At 53.6% G+C, this 18371-nt stretch overlaps 1 protein-coding gene and 1 long non-coding RNA gene across 4 annotated transcripts in view; one reads left to right on the forward strand and one right to left on the reverse strand.

The window, feature by feature from the left end:
* Positions 1-3929, forward strand: part of TSPAN14 (tetraspanin 14) — a 43384-nt gene extending 39455 nt beyond the window's left edge. For all 3 annotated transcript variants that reach the window (XM_029932040.1, XM_029932042.1, XM_029932041.1), the window contains exons 8-9: positions 979-1098; positions 2174-3929. In XM_029932040.1, coding sequence (XP_029787900.1) covers positions 979-1098; positions 2174-2245 — 192 coding nt within the window. In that variant the 3' untranslated portion in view covers positions 2246-3929. The remainder of the gene's footprint in view (positions 1-978; positions 1099-2173) is intronic.
* Positions 3930-13676: 9747 nt separating this feature from the next.
* On the reverse strand, positions 13677-18371 carry LOC115272686. Its single transcript, XR_003900415.1, has 2 exons — positions 18039-18371; positions 13677-13866 (listed from the first exon to the last, which is right to left on the reverse strand). It is a non-coding gene; the product is annotated as an uncharacterized LOC115272686 (long non-coding RNA).

Raw genomic sequence — 18371 nt, forward strand, 5'->3', positions numbered from 1 at the left:
CATACGTGTATATAGATAAACACATCTGTCTTTTATACATAACTATCTATCTCCGTATTTTTTTCCTCAGATCTAGGATTAGAGTTCGGTTTAGGGCCAGAATGACGGTTAGGGTTCGGGTTAGGGACATTCCAAGAGTGTGTGACTATTTTCCTGCAGTTCAGAGACCTCTTCTGAGAGTTGTTTAGGGTTAGCGTTAGGGTTAAGGTTAGGGTTATAGGTTTTATGACCTCTTTAAACACTGTCTCCAAATGCAGTCCCATTCTGAGGAATTGGGGGTTAGGACTTCAATATCTGAATTTTAGAGGGGGATGTAGTGGAGCCCCTCCCACCACTAAAATGAATGACTGTTCCATTGGTGGTGCTTTGGGTGAGGCTGTATGTGTGTGGGTAGGGGTGAGGGTGGGCTGTGTGTACCGTGGGGACATCCTGGGTGGCCGGCGTCTCCATGAAGGGGTCAGTACCGGAAGGAGCCCCTTTGCTTATGACTGTTCTGCTGGTTCTGGCTCCTGGAGCCAGGCTTACCTGGGTGGGTGGCACACCCTGGGAAGCCACAGTCCCCTCCTCCAGCCACCTCCTCTGACTCAGAAGATGCTGAGTGCCCTTCCAGTTTCTCTAAAGGTGCATCTTCCTTCTCGGAGTCCACAGGCCCCTCCCCGCCCTCCCAGTGTGGGCTCTGGAGGGGTGCCAAACCAGTCCGTCATTCAGTCTGGGCAGACCCTGACAGGTGTGGGTGAAGCCCACCGCTGGGGAGCCTTCGGTTGGGCAGGGCACAAGAAGCACCCTGCCTGGGGAGGGGGCAGAGACCGAGGCAAGCAGGCACGATTCTCCTGGGGAGTTCTGCTTGTCCTTGGCGCCTGCCTTCCAGCACCCTGGCTGCCACCCAGCTTCGCCCTGCCCGCCACGGGAGCCCTCTGGGGGCCTGGAGTGGGAACGTCTTGTGTGTGCTGGGCTCAGGTCACTGGTGTTTCCCTGCAGCTGAAGAGCAAGTGGGACGAGTCCATCTTCACAAAAGGGTGCATCCAGGCGCTGGAGGGCTGGCTTCCGCGCAATATTTACATCGTGGCCGGCGTCTTCATCGCCATCTCCCTGCTACAGGTGCGTCTCCCCTGCCCTTTGTGGCTTCCTTTGTCCCTGTGGGCTGTGCCTGTTCCCTTTGAACCAGATTTTAGGCCTGGAAAGACTTTGGTGGCCCTGTGGGGAGTAGGCCGGCTGGCGGCTGCAGGAGAATAGGTGGGGGAAAGCCAAGAACTCCACGTCTCGGAGGAACCAGGAGTTCCCCAGGGTGTCCAGGGCTTGGGAGGAGACGCTGGCAGCGCCCAGGTGGCCACTGGGACGGCCGCCGCTCCTGTGGGGAAAGTGCATTGCTTAGAAAATGTTTGGCCCTGACACTGCCATGAAGAGGGTGACTGAAGTGGCCCCGGGGCGGCCAGCCATCCGCACACTCCTTCCTCCTTCATTCCAGTAATGTGCGTTGAGTGATCTCAAAGGGAAGCTTAGACACAGAAGCATCCAGAAGAGGAAAGACCAAATTTACTTGCAAAACAGGCAAAGAAGTCAGACTTCAGAAGGACTGGCTCATTCCCTCCAAACCACAGCGAGAATTTAAAGGGGAAATAGAAAGCAGCATTCTGAAGTTCTCTGAGTTCACATTCGCCTGTCCCTGGTAGAAAAACAGTCTTCCTACATGATTATGCTGGTCACCAACATCAGATATCAGCACAGCTAAAATCAGGGAGAACATTGTTTTTATTATGAAGCCCAGCTTTACAGGAAATATCAAGATTTATTGTTTTGAATCCAATCCAGTCAGTTGGCTCTGTTATTTTAGGTTTAACGTCGGGTACAAAGTGTGTCCCAGCTTATGGGATGTGACGTGCATGGTCATGTGGGAGGCAGAGCGAAGTGTCCGTTTTGCTTCCGTGGTACCTGCCGTTGGCCCCTTCTAGGCCCTTGGGATATAGCAAGACAGAACCAGGGCTCACTTCTTACCGGTGGGGAGGTCTTGTTTTGCCACAGACCCTATTGTTTCTCTCTCTGCCGAGTCCTGAGTGTCTGCAGTGTGGGTGTGGGACTGGCCTGCAGTGCAGGGCCCTCGGGCCACCTTGCCCTCTGCACCCGCCCCCTCCCGTCAGGCCCCCAGGCTGACAGCCTCTGCCGGCTTTGGTTTCAGATATTTGGCATCTTTCTGGCGAAGACCCTGATCTCGGACATTGAGGCAGTGAAGGCAGGCCATCACTTCTGAGGGCCAGAGGTGAGCGAGCAGAGCTGAGCCACGCTGTGGAGGCCAGAGCCCTTCACTGTTGACAACTCAATGTCCAGAGGGAGGACGTGGATGCACCCAGCCGGAGCCGGCGCCCTGTCTTCGGTATCAGTGTTGTCATGACCTTCCTGCCTCTGTGTGCTAGTGCTGAAGACCGAGGGGGCTCCCCTCTAACCTGCACAGACTTGTGACCAAACACCCCTCCCCCACCCTGACACATGGGGTCTACCCAGGGACAGACAACATGTCTTCAAGCAGGGGTGGTGATTCTCGGGGACAGAAAGCTCCTGAGGCTGTGAAGAGGGCCCAAGTCGGTTCTCCTGGAGACCAGGTGTGTCTGCAGGGCACCCTGGCCTCCCCACTCATGTCATCGGTGCTGGCCTGGAGGGCTGCCATCTGCTGTGAGTGGGACATGGGTTGGGGGGACTAGCAGACACGGACAAGGCTTCTCACAGCGGCAGAAGCGTGCCGCCTAAACTGGGGAGGGGGAGGAGCACAAGTGCCCGTGGAGCCTGTGGTGTCTGCACGACTCGGGGACGTTTGCAGGATCTTCAGCCACGTTCAAGTAAGCCTGAGCCATGTGTGGACCGGTGCCACGGAGGGCCTCCTCTGCTGCCCTGAGTCTCAACAGCATTATGCCCAGATGGCACGGGGCATGGGTAGCGTTCTCCTCGGAGAGTCGGCTCTTTTCTTAAAGCATGTAAATAGTTTATTTATAGGGATAAGAATGTTCTCACACCATTTCTTCATTTCCTCTGGCATTCCCTCTAAGCAGCCTTACACGGTGTCTGGGACTGAAGCCATCCCTTTCAGTTCCTTTGAGTGTCTCAAGAACCAATGCCATCAACTTCTCCTTTTCATCCCTAGTGACCCAGGTGCCCACACACGCTCCCCCTTACTCCGTGCACCCCCCAGCACCCACCACCCACTCCCCTCCCCCGCTTGGCCTCACTTGTCTTCTGGTCTTGGTGCTACTGAAACTGTCATCCGGAACTTGAATCCTGAACCCCCCTCCCCACCGTGAGGCCAAGGAGCCCCAGCCAGAGAGAGCCGGCCCGGAACCTTTGACCAGGGCAGCTCTCGCCACGCGGTCAGGGCCGCTGGCCGGCCTGGCATTTGCCTCCCCCCCGCCCCCGGAGTGAAACTAGCCGGGCTCCTGTGCAGAGCTGCAGACCCCAGCCCGCAGCTGTGCATAAGCTCGGGATGGTTTGTTTTTCTTTCCTAACTTTTGTGATGACCTCCCCTCCCCCCACTGTCCCCAAACAGGATATCTGTGGTGACCAAGTCCACCCTTCCTGGCAGGGCTATCCTGGGGCTTGCTCATGGAAATGAAGTCTGTCTGATGTACTGAACGGTGCCCCCCACCCCCTCCCCAGGGATAGCTGGGGCGTTTGTGCATCTCTGGGCTACTTTCTAATGCTTCTCTGGACCTCGTACCAGTTCTGTCCTCATCGTTCAGGGATTGAGTGCTACCTTCACTTACTCGCGAAGTGTACATGCTAGTGTGGTGTATCCTGGTGGGTGTTTGTTAATGATGCTATGATTTTTTTTTTTTTTTTTACAATTTTCTCTGTAGACTAGAGGAAGACGGATGCTTGTGTTTTCAGGAAGTGTAATGCTTTTCTTTGACTGCCAAACTCTTTTATGGAATATATCTTTGTATTAATGCTGTTGTCTTGGCTGTTTCTGTTTTGAGTGACGCTGTGATGGCCTTAAGTATCTCCGTGGTAAGCTCGGCCATTGAGGGATCCAGGGGGGTTGGGCGTGGCTGGGCACGACAGGACTGTGGATGGTAAAGCCAGTTGATGGTTGGCACCATCTGAAGTAATTTTCATTGAGTAATTTTTTTAGATATTTTTTAAGTTTGTTTATTTATTTTGAGAGCATGAGAAGAGCACACATGGGACAGGGGCAGGGAGAGAGGGGGAGAGAGAGAGAAGCCCAAGCAGGCTGCACACTCTGCACTGAGCCCATGTGGGGCTTGATCTCACAAACTGAAAGATCTTGACCTGAGCCGAAATCAAGGGTCAGACACTTCACTGACTGAGCCACCCAGGCGCCCCGTGATATTTTAGAGTCTATGTGTCACTTTCAATTATCTTTTGTACAGGGGTTATAACCGGAACAAGCTGGCTGTGGCTTGGTTACAGCCAGCTAGAAGCTCCAGGCAGAGCCTTGACTTTGTGGACCTGGGGGAAAGGCATTAACCTCTCTCTGTGCAGCCCCGGGCAGTATGATCTGGGCAAAAGTGCCTGGGAGCGTTGGGTCGGAATCTGGGCACTGCTGTCCTGGACCCGCTGGCCCGTCTGTGAAGGGTTAGCAGCAGTGCCCACCTTGCCACGTACCTCTGACCCCTCCTGCCCCGGGGGAGATGGTGACACCAGGCTCCTGCTGCTGGTGTGTGGACCCCAAGAGCGGCGGCTCCTGCCATCCCATCTATCCCATCGAGCTGGTGGCTGGACCCCTTGCTAGTCTCTTTACAGGTCACAGCCCAGCTCAGGGTGAAGTCCAGCTGTAACTCTTCAGAGTTCAGTTTGGTTGTCAATTAATTTACAAAACTTGGCTGTTTCAGCCATCTCCTTGGACTCTGGGTGGCTGGGTGAGAGAAGAGAAGGGAAACTGGGGAAGCAGTGCACGTGTGGCCGTCTCCGACGAACTGGCCTCTGCATGAAGTCGCTGTGCAGCCTCCTGGTTGTTCCCCGCTCACTCCCCGCCCTCCCACGCTGGGTAGAGGCCAGTGTGACCCTTGCACTTCCCTTCTTTGCCCCCATGTACTCTGATTTTAATGTTTCCGGGCCTTTCCCTGGCCTTCCCTTGCCCCTCTTGCTCACATCCTTGCAGGACTTAGCTGTGTTATTTTTTTCCCACCTCCTCTCCCACTCACACCGTCATGTTCCCCCATCTCAGGGGGCTTGCCTTGGCCCCCTGGCCTGCCTTCCTTTCCTTCCCAGAGAAGCTTATTGTCTGGACTCTCAGTGCCCCTCCCAGCCGCAGCCCTGCTGGACTGAACGCTGCTCGCCCAGGCACCAGCCTCTGCTGGCCTCTGTAGCTTCCAGTACTTTGGACCAGCCCCTCCTCAGCATCGTGTGGCCCAGGCTCTCTAGGCCTCTGACCCTGTCCTGCCCATCCTTGTCACACCTCCAGCGAGCCTCGCCTGCCACCACCCAGCTCACCAGTCTCTGGGCGTTCCCGCCGCCCAACTTGGGGCAGGGCTGGGAGCTGAGCGGAAGCCTGTGCTCCGTTTCCCCAAGTGAATAACAAAAATGAACGGATCCTGGAACACAGGAAGTGCTCCAGGTACCTAACAATTAAAAAACTCATTCCGTCACCAGAACAGCTCTGAGGAAGCCATTTTTGTGCCCAAAATGTGAGGCTCCGAGACAGGGGAATTCCTGGAAGGTCTGGATTCGGACTCTGGAAGCCTGGCCCTCAGAACCTGTACCTATTAGAATAGGCTTGGTGTCTACCAGCCCTGACTTCTGGATGTCAGGCTCCTGATGAACAGAGCTACACCAAGGGCAAGCCCAGAAAGAAGCAGTTTCCTGAAGATTGTGCAGCTAACAGGGCTTTGTCGTAGGTCGGCAGGCATTTGGAGACGGCAGGGGAGGGCTTGCTCGTGCCTCTCTACTTGGATTTGGGAGAATATGGTGCTCAGCCTTAGCCAAGGTACAGCTCTTCCAGGTGTTCGGCCCCAGCCTGCACCTAAGGCCTTGGCTTTGGGCAGCAGGCTCACTTCTCTGCAAGGCCAGAGCTGCTGTCCACCCAGCAAGCCCATGGATGGCTTTCTGTGCTGGGCAGTGAGGAATCAGACATGGCCTTCTCTCGAAGGGATACAATGTAGGGGTGGTGAGGGGCATGCATGAGTGTAGGCATCTGCATGTAGGGACCCCAGGGAGAGAGATCTCCGGAAGAGGAGGCTGGGTCAGAGGCCAGCAGAGAAGGCTTCAGTCTTGGTAGCTGGGAGCCACCTGCTTGCGCTTGGTCAGCAGCCTCAGAGCATGGACTGCGGAGGCAGAAAGAAAGGGGAGGTGCTATTGCAGTGGTCCCAGCACCCAAGGCATCCTCCTGTCCTAGGAAGGTCCTGCCCAGGCACCAAGTGCTTGGTTGGCCCTGTCACCCGGATGTGCAGGGCCTTCAGCTAAACCAGGTGAGTGGCATGGCTGTATCATGTTCTTGGGTGGGCATTTCCAGCTCTAGGGTCCTGCATGGTGTCTGTCCACAGGGTTTTTAGGTTGTCTGCCCCTAAACTGTGGTGACTCGTCCCAAATGATGGATCTTGGTAAAGACGCTTCCACAGGCTTGTGTCTGTTCCTCGGGAGGTGGCTGCCTGGCCTTCCGGGGCCCCTGGGCCTCCTGCAGTTCTCATCCTTCTGGGCGCTCTCTAAATCCAGAGAGCCATTCACCCTAGGTGCTGTTGTAGCTCTTTGAGAATTCAGCGAGACCCGGCATTTTCTCCTTTGAGGCTGCGGAATAAAGGTATGTTCTTTCTCGGAGTGCTTTTGGGGTCTCCAGGTTGCCTCAGGAAATCCTGCAGTGGGCGCTGTAGAATAAGGCCTGTGGGATAACTTAGAAAAAGTCATGGCCACATTTAAGTGGATACTGGCCTGGCGAAGTGCGAATTTTAGAGAGCCTGACTTTGGAGGAGGAGGAAAGTAAAGCAGTCCTCACAAAAGTCTGAGACCATGTCTTCACTCCACTTTCTCCCTGTGCTCTGCATCTCGTATTTCCATAGGGGCTTCAAAGGCATGGTTTAATAACTACCAAAAATAAATTATCACCTTGGATTATACTTTTATCCCCTCCCATGACTTTAAAACTAGTCATTACACCGGGTGCCTGGGTGGCTCAGTCAGTTAGACGGCCAACTTCAGCTCGGGTCATGATCTTGCAGTCCATGGGTTGGAGCCCCACATTGGGCTCTGTGCTGACAGCTCAGAACCTGGAGCCTGCTTCAGAGTCTGTCTCCCTCTCTCTTTGCCCCTCCCCCGCTCACTCTCAGTCTCTCTCTCTCAAAATAAAATAAAGACAAAAAAAAAACCAACAACAACAAACCCAACTAGTCATTACACATACGCACACACATACACACACCTTAAGACAATGTTTATGCATGTTCAAGTATCTTTTTTCACACAAATGAGAATCCAACTTTATGTAGTGGTATTCAACAACTGATTCACTTGATATATCTCGGAAATCTTTGTCCTCGACCGTGTGCCCATCCACGGTGCATTTTCACAGTCGCACTGCCCATCACAGGACTGCTGGTGCGCAAATGAACCTTGCTCTATCCAGGGGAGTATGTTTACAGTCATAGGTAACAGAAAACCCAGTTCAAACTGGTTTAAACAATGAGGGGAAGTGTTTGGCTCCTGAAGCTGGAAAGTCCAGAGGTGGGGTGAGTTTCAGGGTTGGTTTGATCCAAGTGGCTCAGTGACGCAAACAGGATCTGGTTTCTTTTATTCTGTCCTGTGCCTTCCATGGTGTCCCCATCAGCCAAGGCAGAGGGAGGGAACACCCGTCACAGATACCCTCACACCTTACTGTGATGGGGACAGCATGGTGGTGAAGCCATTGAGGGAAGGGTCCCACTCCTATCCGGGGGCCCCTGGGCTTGTCCTTCCCACTTAAACCACATGACCGGACAACAGACTTCTGTGGAAGGGGGTGGGCATCGAGGAGGCCACAGTCATGATGCTTCTGTGGGTGGATGTTTTGGTTGGTGTGGTATTTTCTTATTACAAGGGCTTATAAAAACTATGGTATTTCGTTGTTAATTACTTCCTAGAAGGGTTTGCAAGAAAAACAAGTGTTTAAAGGAGTTCTCCAGGGAGGTGGGCTGACATTGTAATGATCGGGTCCTGGGGGCTGGGCCATGGGAGTTGCTGCCAGGCCAGGGCTGGTGTGAGGGTGCGGTGATCACGAGCATCTGTGATGGAAGGATGGGCTGGCTCTGGGCCAGGGGGTGATTGATGTCTCCCCAAGGACTCCTCCCAGTACGTAGCCTGTGGCCCTATAACAGCTCAAGCTCCAAGGAGAGGCTGAGCAAGAGGGGCACGGGAGCCCTAGGCATCTGCCTTTGCCTTGGGAGATGGCTGGTCCAGTGGGAAGTGTTTGTTTTCTGTGGCATCATCCTTGCTTCTAAGTGAGGACAAGCACTCAGATTCAGTGCCACCCCTGAGGTTGCACAGGCGGGGAGCTGTGGAGTCTGGGCTGACACGAGCCTGGCATGTGCCAGCCTGGCTGAGGCTCTAGGATGTGCCACTTGCCAAGTCAAGGAGCAGCCGCATCTCCCTGAATGCCTGGTTCCTTGGGATGGGGCTTTGGCGTCCGGACAGCTCGCTGCCTCGTTGTCGCCCCCTGGCGGCTAGGCCGATCCTGCTCCTGGAAAAGGGCAGTCCCCACGCTGGGCGCTGCCTGCCTGCACAGCCACTTCCCCACCTCCCCAGAGGCAGGGAGTGCTGGGGGGAAGAGGAGGAGGTCTTGGCTCTGTGGGAGTGCGTCCCCAGTGGCGATAGGGATGGGCTCTTCCATCTCCCGTGCACCCGCCAGGTGGTGAGACCAAAGCCATTACATGAGAGGAAGGAAAATCATGGACCCAGATTCCTTTGGGTTAGGACGCGTGCTGTGGCAGGAAGAGGCCTGAGTTTGAGTTTGGGCTCAAAAAAACCCCCACTAAAACTTAGTGTCTTGGTTTCTTCATTTGTGACATGGAGATGATTACCTTTATGTCTCCGAGTATCTGGGAATATTCAGTTAATTAGGGGGGGAGCATGACTCCCCAGCCACCTACTGTTCACTAGCCACGTGGCTTTGGGCAAGTCACTGAACCTCCTTGAGCCTCCCCCCGCTTTTTAAGTGGGGATAATAATACCCTACATGGGGTTGTCTTGGGGATTAGATGAGGCGGGTAGAGGGTTTTCACATAGGTCCGGATTACTCAGTGTGTGGCTTCAAAATGACTGCTGATAAGATTATTGAAGGGCAGTTACCATAGCTGCCAGCCCCTCCCCCCAACCCCCAGGCTGAGCTGCCTGGGTCGTAAGTCGCAGCTCAGGCTTCCAGCCCGGCTGAAGTGGAGGGACCCTCTGTCATATTAGGAACAAGGCTTGGAGGTCTGTAGGGAGACTCCCCAGGCATTTGGAGGTCAAGGTCTGTTTGCTTTCTGTGCATACAGGTGTGTGGGGGTGGGGAGGGGCAAGGGAGGGTGTTGCTTCTTGCCTGGAGTGTGGGTCCTGCCAGAAACTAGCGCTACTCCAGACGCCCCTGGAGCTCCCAGAGGAAGCCGAGTGGCCTCCCCCTCACAGGGGACCCGGGCTGTCTGCATGCCAGCCCATGGGACAGCCAGCGTGGTGGTACAGCCTGCCCTCAGGGGGCCCAGGAGGAAAGACGTGGGCAGAAAGGGGTTCGAGGAGCTTGGGATGGGAAACAGGACAGGGCCCGGAAGCTGGCCTTGCAGGAGATAAAGCCCCAAACACGGGGCTTTTAGATTTTTTTTCTGGCTTTTTAAAATCACAACTGTAGTCCTATATGGAAAGAGTTGGAGTGGCCTCTAGGAGGGACTTTGCACCCTGTCCCAGGAGGTATGGGAGTCCAGGCTGGACACCTGCCTCCTGGTGGGGGTGACACAGGTGGGACTGGGAGTGGGTTTGGGGCTGTGTGGACCACTGCCCGTCTTCCCATCTCTGAGAGAGGCGGCTGACTTGAGTGAGCCTTTGGTTAGAGATAGCCCCCCCCACCCAAAACATTGCTTATGCACGTGTCAAAAATTGCCTTTAAATGAGGAAGCTGGTAAGATTAACAATTGGTTCGAAAGAGAAATCACGGAGATCTATGTGGAAAAGGACTTTTGGGATCGGCTTTACTTGGGCTTCATTCAGCTGTGTCCAGTTACGCACATCCATAGACAAGAAGTATTTTGCATTAACTCATAACTAAGTTGTAAAGCAGCTCAAAGGTCACGAAAGCCTAGAGTCAGATAACCGGAAGAATGTGCTCTAAACAACTTGGAGTTTTCTGCCAGAGACACCCAGAATCTTTTTTGCTCATTCCAAAGATTTCCTTCCACCTCTAGTCTTTCTGGCACAGCTCACTTTTAAAAATAGGACCCAGGGGGCTCCTGGGTGGCTCAGTCGGTTAAGTGTCCAGCTTCGGCTGAGGTCATGATTTCAGGGTTCATGGGTTCAAGCCCCGCATCCGGCTCTGTGCTGACAGCTAGCTCAGATCCTGGAGCCTGCTTCGGATTCTGTGTCTCCTTCTCTCTCTGACCCTCCCTTGCTCATGCTGTCTCTCTCTGTCTCTCAAAAATAAATAAAAAACATAAAAATAGGACCCAGGCAGGGAATCCAAACGAGCCGATCTCTCACTGTGAGAAATGGATTCTGGGGGCTGGAGCATCCCCTGCGTGCCCTTAGTAAAGGTCAGCCACTGTGGGAGGCGTCCTGGGGGCACTGGCTGCCCTCTTGGCCAGGGAGGGATGGCGCCGGTCCTCAGGCTATGTCTGCTGCCCTGAGTCCACGTGTCAGCAAAACTGCTTTAGCCCTGTCCCCCTGGGCCCTCCTGCGGACACATCAGGAGCCACGTCCAACACCGAGTTTGTCTTCTTCCCCCAGTACCAGGTCCTGTCTACACCCCAAACTGTTCTCCTCTACTTTCCCCCATCTCAGCTGAGGGCCTCACCACCCCCTCCCCCAACAGCCAAATCCAAGAGAGTGGACCTCACCTGGCTTCCCAGCATGCGATCAGCTCCCTCGCAGCCAACAGAATGCCAGCCCCCTCATCTGATCAGGAGGGGTCCTTGAATGCTTCACTCCGCGGAACCCCCACTGGGACGGATTCCAGGGTCTTTTTCCCTTTTTTGCTTCCGCACGATTCCTGGAAGGACTCTTGTTTGTAAGGTGTGCATTTGAGTCGCTTTGCAAGCATCACTGCATTTTGAAGTGAGTTTGCCTCCCTTCCCTGTGAATCGCAGAGTGATTGTAGGAAGCCGCAGGGGCTTGGCGGGCTCTGGTGGTATTCTCGTATAAAAGAGAATCTGTAATAGGTGCTCTGTAAGGGATCCGCAGAGCAGCCCAGTGCTAATGGGGGAGCCAAGAACCCGTGCCGTGTGTGCAGTAAAATGGGGATAGTGTTTCCAACACTGCAGCTTAGGCAGCGGTGCTGGGGTTCTCGAGGTGGGGTCCTAGACCAACAGGTGCAGTGTCACCTGGAAACCTGTCAAAAGTGCACATTCTGGTCCCAGTCAGGCCTGTGGAGTCAGGAACTTGGGGATGGCACCCAATAATCTCTTTCAAAAAAATTTTTTAATGTTTATTTTTGAGAGAGAGCAAGTGGGAGAAGGGCAGAGAGAGAGGGAGACACAGAATCAGAAGCAGGCTCCAGGCTCTGAGCTGTCAGCACAGAGCTGATGCAGGGGCTTGAACTCACGGACTGTGAGATCCTGACATGACTGAGCCCCCCAGGCATCCCTCCAGTAATTTCTTTGTAACCAGTCCTTAGATGATTCTAATGCACGCTCAAGTTCGAGGACCTGAGGACCGTTGCTTGAGGGTGGAGTCAGAATAGACTATCCCTGAGAGCAAGACTCTCCTGCACTTTGGCGGCTTTGGAAAATAAATGTCAGGTCTCTGGAGTCGTTTCTAGTCAGCTGGTGGGGAAGAGGGTGAGGAGGGAGGGAGGGGGGAGTCTTAGGAGTGAAGCCCGAGTGGCCTGCATACCACCTGTGTTCACACCCCATTGGCCGGAACTCAGATGCCACGTTGAATTACAAGCAGCTGGCAAAGGGGCGCCTGGGTGGCTCAGTCCGTCGAGCGTCCGACTCCTGATTTCTGCTCAGGTCATGATCCTGGAGATGTGGAATTGAGTCCCTGTGTCGGGCTCCCTGCTGAGTGTGGAGCCTGCTTGGGATTTCCTCTCTCCCTCCCTTTGCCCTTCTCCCCCACTCACACACTCTCTAAATTAAAATTTAAAAAAAATTTAAAAAAGCAAAACGGGACAAGGGGCTGACAAAAGTCTAGCTCCATGCTCGGAAAGAAGAGGAAGGTCTAATGTTGGAGGACACCAGTGGTCCCTGTCCCACGTCCCACCGCTTAGGGAAATGAAGACCGGACCTGGATTTCCTGACTTCCAGAATCTCCTTTTGCAAGGGACCGAGGCCTTGCCCAGCTCACCGCCTCTGCTCAGCCACCTCACTGCTCATTGATCTGGAGGTGGTGGGCGCCTCACTACGCTGGGCAGGTGACTGGGCTCCCTGGGGCCAGGGATGCCCCCTGAGAGCAGATCAGGGGGCGCGTGGCCCACGGAACTCTCTGCGCCCTCCAGGCTGACCACGGGGGAGGTACTGGCACAGCTGCATGGCCCTGGGAAGGACTGGCCAGCTCAGAACAAGAGCCGGGTGTGCGGGCTGGGAGGGGAGGAACATGTTACGGGCTCAGCACGATGGGTTTAAGTCTTGGATCCATTAGCTGACCTTGGGATCCTACAATTTCCTGCTTCATGATCTTGCTCTGAGAAGTAAATGAGAGAGAGTAGGAAAGCCCTATCATGCCTGCTGCCACACAGTGGGCGAGTAAGACATCTTAGCCACTATTCCCTGGGTGCTCCTCCAAAGGCATGGGGCGTGAGGACGGGTGGGGTGGGCGCTCAGGGTTTCCTGGTGTCTGAGAACCTGCCTGGAGTTCTAAGCCGCTTACAAGGCAAGTGCTCTGCTTCTCTCCGAGGGTCAGGGCAGTCTCGGGCCTGGGGTGGCTGGGCCTGTGGTTTGGACGTGACTGCGTGTGGGGTTGAGAGGCGCCCCGGGCAGTGCTGACAGACTGTGCGGATCTGGGGGCTCCAGAGTTGCCTCCTGCCCTTAGAGTTAATAAAAGCCAGTCCTGGGCTGGGACTTGGCCAATCTGTTCTATTTGTGCTCAGTGGCCTTGTTCCAGGGGAATTTGGACGGAGCATTTTCTAATGAGCAGGACTGGGGCTTTAGGAGAGATTTAGCGGGGAGGGATGTGGGCAGTGTAGGTCAGCTGTCTGTGTCAGATGGCAGGGGCCGAGGTGGCAGCTGACCCGACACTCCCTCTACCCCGAGGACCCAGGGTGTCCCGCTCCCCTAGCTGTGGGCAGGTATGAGGGACTCAGCCTCCTCTAGAAACCGCCTCTTTCTCTGCTGTGTCACCGGATTCCTGGAGGGACACAGAGGAATGGGACGGGGGCAGTGTTCAGGGAGAGACCTGGGGTCTGGGAGGACTCCTGTGAGAAGCAGACCTTCGGGGAGCGCCCTCAGAGAGGCTCTGCCCCAGGTGCCTCACCTTCGCGACGTCCTGTGCTGTCCGCCCCTGAAGCGTCCTTGGTGAGACAAAAGCAGAGACAGCCAAGCCACTGGGGTGGTCAGGACACATGGGTTGCAGTGATCTCCGCTCAAGCAAGGTTAAGCCAAAGGAGGGGGTTTATTGGTTCTCAGGGCAGGGAGGGACAAGGGGACGTTCCCAGACGGAGAGGAAGCGGGGCCTTGGGGGCCTGGACGGGACTTCACATGGCCAGGGTGTTCCCTCTGTCACTTCTCAGCTTCTCCCCGCATGTTGGCCCTGTTCTCTGCTACTGCACGTAGACCTTCTCCCCTGTGGGGAAACATGAAGGCCAGCAGCCCCGAGTCAGAAGAGTGGCAGAAAGTCAGCCCATTTCTCCCAGTGTGGGTATATCAGTCCCCAGCGCGAGTCACACATGTGTCTGGGACTCAGGACTTTTCTTGACACCAGAAGGCATTTGGGGAAGCTTGCTGGGCAGACAGATTAGCGGCCTTGACCCTCCACAACCACCTCATATTTTGATTCACGAAGTTAGCGAAGAACCAGGTCCCAGATTAAGGAACAGGGAAACAGAGCTCACACGGTCCCCTCCCGTGTGCCTGGCTGACGCTGACACGCATCCCCTTACATGTTTAATGCTGACAGAAGCCTCGTGTCGTTCCCTGACCACTTCTGCGAGCAAAAGGAGTCGTGCAGTCGTGCAGCGCTGCCCCAGGGGTCGGGCCTGGCTGGCTGCAAGCCTGGGCTCTGCTGCGGTGATCGTCACTGTGTGACTGTCTATACCGCTGCCTTTTCACTTCCCAATGTCAGTGTGGCGGCCCTTGCCCTTCAGAGGGGCTCAGAGCCTACCAGTCCATAGTGGCTCCAAACCCCCTTTCCTGATTTCTGCTAATTCCAGGGACCCATGCTCCCTTGTGCCTCCAACTCCTATGTCCCTTAGTGGTCTCTGCTTTGTCCCTTCTCTGTCCTGGCAGAATTGGATAAAAGTTAGGGGTTCATTGGTTTGCTATTTTGTTTCTTTCCCATAAAATCTCATGGCAAGCCTTTTGAGAATTAAGTCATTCTGATGAAGATTTGGGACATGGGGATCCACAGCCTGCGGTAGTGTGGCCAACCATCTCTTTCCTGCCCCTGCCGTCTCTGCTCCTGTGGAACCTGATGTCCGGCCTGTCACGCGGAGCCCCCCGGCTCGCCCCAGTGCAGCCTCCCAAATGTGCGTATCCAGACCTGGTGAGGTTCCCACATCACAGGCCTTTCCTTTTAATTAGACCTGCCTAGGCTACTCTTAGAAAGCGGTACGGGTTAAAATATTCTTCTCCTCCCTCATAAAACTGAGACCATACCACACATATTACTTTACTGCCTTAGCAACACAGAACGAGCACCCTTTGCACCAACGAATATTCTTCTCAGTCACAGTTCTAATGGCCGGATAGCATCTTATCCTATAGCCCTGCCATGATTTGCGAATCCAGACCTCATATGCTGAACCCATCAATTACTTTGAAATGTTTGCTCTTATGACTCATGCCGCAGTAACTACCCTTATGTGTGCCAAAGAAATCCCAGAGTTCGTGACCACTGAGGGATGTCCTGGTAGGATCACAGGTAACAGACAAGGATCTAGCTAATTATTTCTGGTCTGTTTATTGAACTCATATTCATCCCCCTCCCCCATATTAGCTACCATTTTGATTGTGCACTAAATGTTTGCGTATATATTTGGATCTGCATCTGGACTTTTGCACTTCACTCTGCCTGTTCTTACGTCAGAACAGAAATATTTGCTTGATAGGTTTGAATTGGGCAGTGCAGAGTTCAATATGCCTCCGTGTCTTCTAAGCCGTTCTCATCTACTCATTCTTTTGTCCAACTTGGGAATCATTTTATCATGCTTCTCCCCGACTTCGCAATTAATTTCCAGGTTTGGCCTGAAATTGTATGAGATGTATAAATTGATATTGTATTCATTATACATTACCGCATAACAAATCATCCCAAAGTTGGGTAGCATAAAAGAAATATGTCTCCTACCCTTTCTGAGGGTCGGGAATCTAGTGACAACTTAGCTGGGTGGTTCTGGTGAGGTGGCAGGGAAGGTGTGGGACCCGGCTGCAGCTTCACCTGCCAACCTCGCTCACGTGACTGCTGGTGGGAGACTGCAGTTCCTCACCTGTCACATGGCTGTCCCAAAGTGACGAGGGAAAGAGAACCCGAAGGGGAAGCAGAATGTCCTTTATACCCTAATCTCAAAAGTAACAGCACCATTCTGGCAGTTTCTATGGATGGCACAGACCAATGCTGACATGTGTGGGCTCATATGTCATATGCTATGGGGTCACATGCTACCCTAGGTCACAAATACCATGAAGCAGGGAGTTATTGGGAGCCATACCTGAGGCTGACTGACAGATGAATTAGACATTTTCTGGCATTAGATCTTTCTGACTGTGAGTGTGGTGTGTGTTCTTATACCCCCAGAATTCCTAGGCACACCCTCGGGGAGGAGTTTTACTTTTCCGCATATGGGTCCCCACCCGTATGTCAAATCCATTTGTCAAGTCCACTCCCAGTCTTTCATCTCTGGTTCTCACTGTGGATGGGATCTTTTTAACACTGCATTTTCTAAGTTGTTGTTGCACTTCTCAGGGACACTTTACTAGAGGAGTTAAAAGTTGGTTTTCATGGCCATGATCTTTCAGTGGAGCTGAACTGGTGACAAGGCAGAAACCACTGTAGACTTTCACTGAGTCCTTGGATGGCAAAAGTGAGACCAGGTTGAGATCCTAAGTGTGCTCTTGGAGGTGGCTTCCCCAGGTGTCTGTGCCAGGGGAGGTGAGTAGAATATGAGAGAACCTTCCTGTGGCCGATCCCTCTGTGGTGGCTGCGCCCAGGCTTTCCTGGGGTTAAGATGATGGGATTCTCTGGCCATCGCTGGACTCTGCCTTCAAGGGACCCTGTGATTAGGGCATGGGCGGGGAGGGGGACGGCCAGGGCAAGCAGCCCATAGCAGGACCATCATTCTACGTAATGCTCCATAGATTTAACCAATCTGCTCACGTCTCCTACGTCCAAGTCTCCAGCAACCTCACCCAGAGTCCTGTTTGGGACACCTCCCCAGTGTTTGCACAGGCTGTAATCAATTCTACCTTGACAGTTCCTTCCTTCATTTTCTTTTCCTTATTTTATTCAATTATTTTTAAGCATTTTATTTATTTTAGAGAGACAGAGGGTGAGCAGGGGAGGGGCAGAGAGAGGGAGACACAGAACCCAAAGTGGGCTCTGGGCTTTGAGCTGTCAGCACAGAGCCTGACGTGGGGCTCGAACCCACGAACCGAGCAATCATGACCTGAGCTGCAGTCGGATGCTTAACTGAGCCACCCAGGCACCCCCATTCTCTTTTGTGATAGGTATTTATCTAGCACCTGCTGCACGCTAAGCAGTGTCATAGGCACTGAGGGCATCGGTGAAGCTCTGCTTGTTATCTAATAGGGAGAGAGAGCTAAAAATACAAAATAAATAAAGTGGTATTTTACAAAGAAAGTAATAAGGGAAAGAATTGAGCTGAGTAAGAGAAGATCAAGAGTACAGAGGAGGTAAAAGTTTGAGCAAAGAGGTGAAGGAGGTGAATGAGCCCTGTGGCTTCCAGGCAGAAGGAAGAGCCTGGGGTAAGACCCTGAGGAGGAGGATGCCTGGGGTGTTTGTAGAAAGTGCAGGAGGTCAGCGGAGGGAGAGGGCTGGGAGGGTTAATGGGGGGAGAGAAGGGGTGTGGAGAGGCAGATCCCAGAGGGCCTGACAGGGGCGCCTGGGTGGCTCAGTCGGTTAAGCCAGAGGGCCTGACAGGCCCCTGTAAGGACGTGGGCTTGGACTCTGAGTAAAATGGAAGGCAGTGCAAGGTTTCAAGCAGAGAATGCCATGATCTGATTTAAATTTTACAAGGATTTTAAGCAGATGCAGAGATGACCTGATAGGGACAAGGAATGTCTCCCAAGTCTTTTCTCCTTAGTCCCCACCGGCTGCTCCCATACTGTCTTTATCACCTCTCTCCTAGACTTTGGCCAAAGTCAGCTGACTGTCCTCCTTGCCTCCTGCTCTTCCGGTCTCCTCTTGGCACCAGTACCAGAGCTTAGAAACGTCCCCAAGAGGCTTAGGGGCTTGAGCACGTCTGGTGACATGTTTGGTTTATCCATCTTCACACTGTAGCCTTCCTGGCCAGGCCCTCTGGTTTTGCCTGCACCTCCCGCCCTGGGTGTGGGGGTGAGGCAGGGGGAAGACCAATATTTTAGAAGCACATTTTAGGAATTTGAAATAGAATTAGTTTCAGTCATCTACTTTAAAACAATACAGAATTGTCTATAGTGGTCTCCCTTCCCCTTCCAAGGAGAAAGCAAGAAACCACGTGTGTGTTCCTTTTGGTGACACAAAAGTAATCACATACAGAATTTAAACAATGGATTACACTGTGCACAATATTCTGCACGTACCGTTTTCGTTTTATCTGCCGTAGACATCTTCCCTCGCCAAAGCAGACAGCTTGACCCATCCTTTGTGACAGGTTAGTGGTCCGTACTGGGGAGATCCCACCCCCAGGCCTTACAGGTGGTTTCCAGTCCCTTCCGCGGCGTTGCCTGCGTGTACTCCCGCCCCAGAAGGAATTGCGTTAGCATGCAGTATTAAACACCGGCCAATGAGCAATGAAAACAAAGAGCCTCTGAAAAGCGGCAGACAACAGTCTGTAGATTCAGGGGTTCCCCGCCTAGTTTTAGTCGCCAGTACTCCTTTCATTTGCTTGGCCCCTGCCCCTGGGGTGGCGGCCA

Source organism: Suricata suricatta, chromosome 2 (genome assembly GCF_006229205.1).
Source record: "Suricata suricatta isolate VVHF042 chromosome 2, meerkat_22Aug2017_6uvM2_HiC, whole genome shotgun sequence".
Classification (NCBI taxonomy): Eukaryota; Metazoa; Chordata; class Mammalia; order Carnivora; family Herpestidae; genus Suricata; species Suricata suricatta.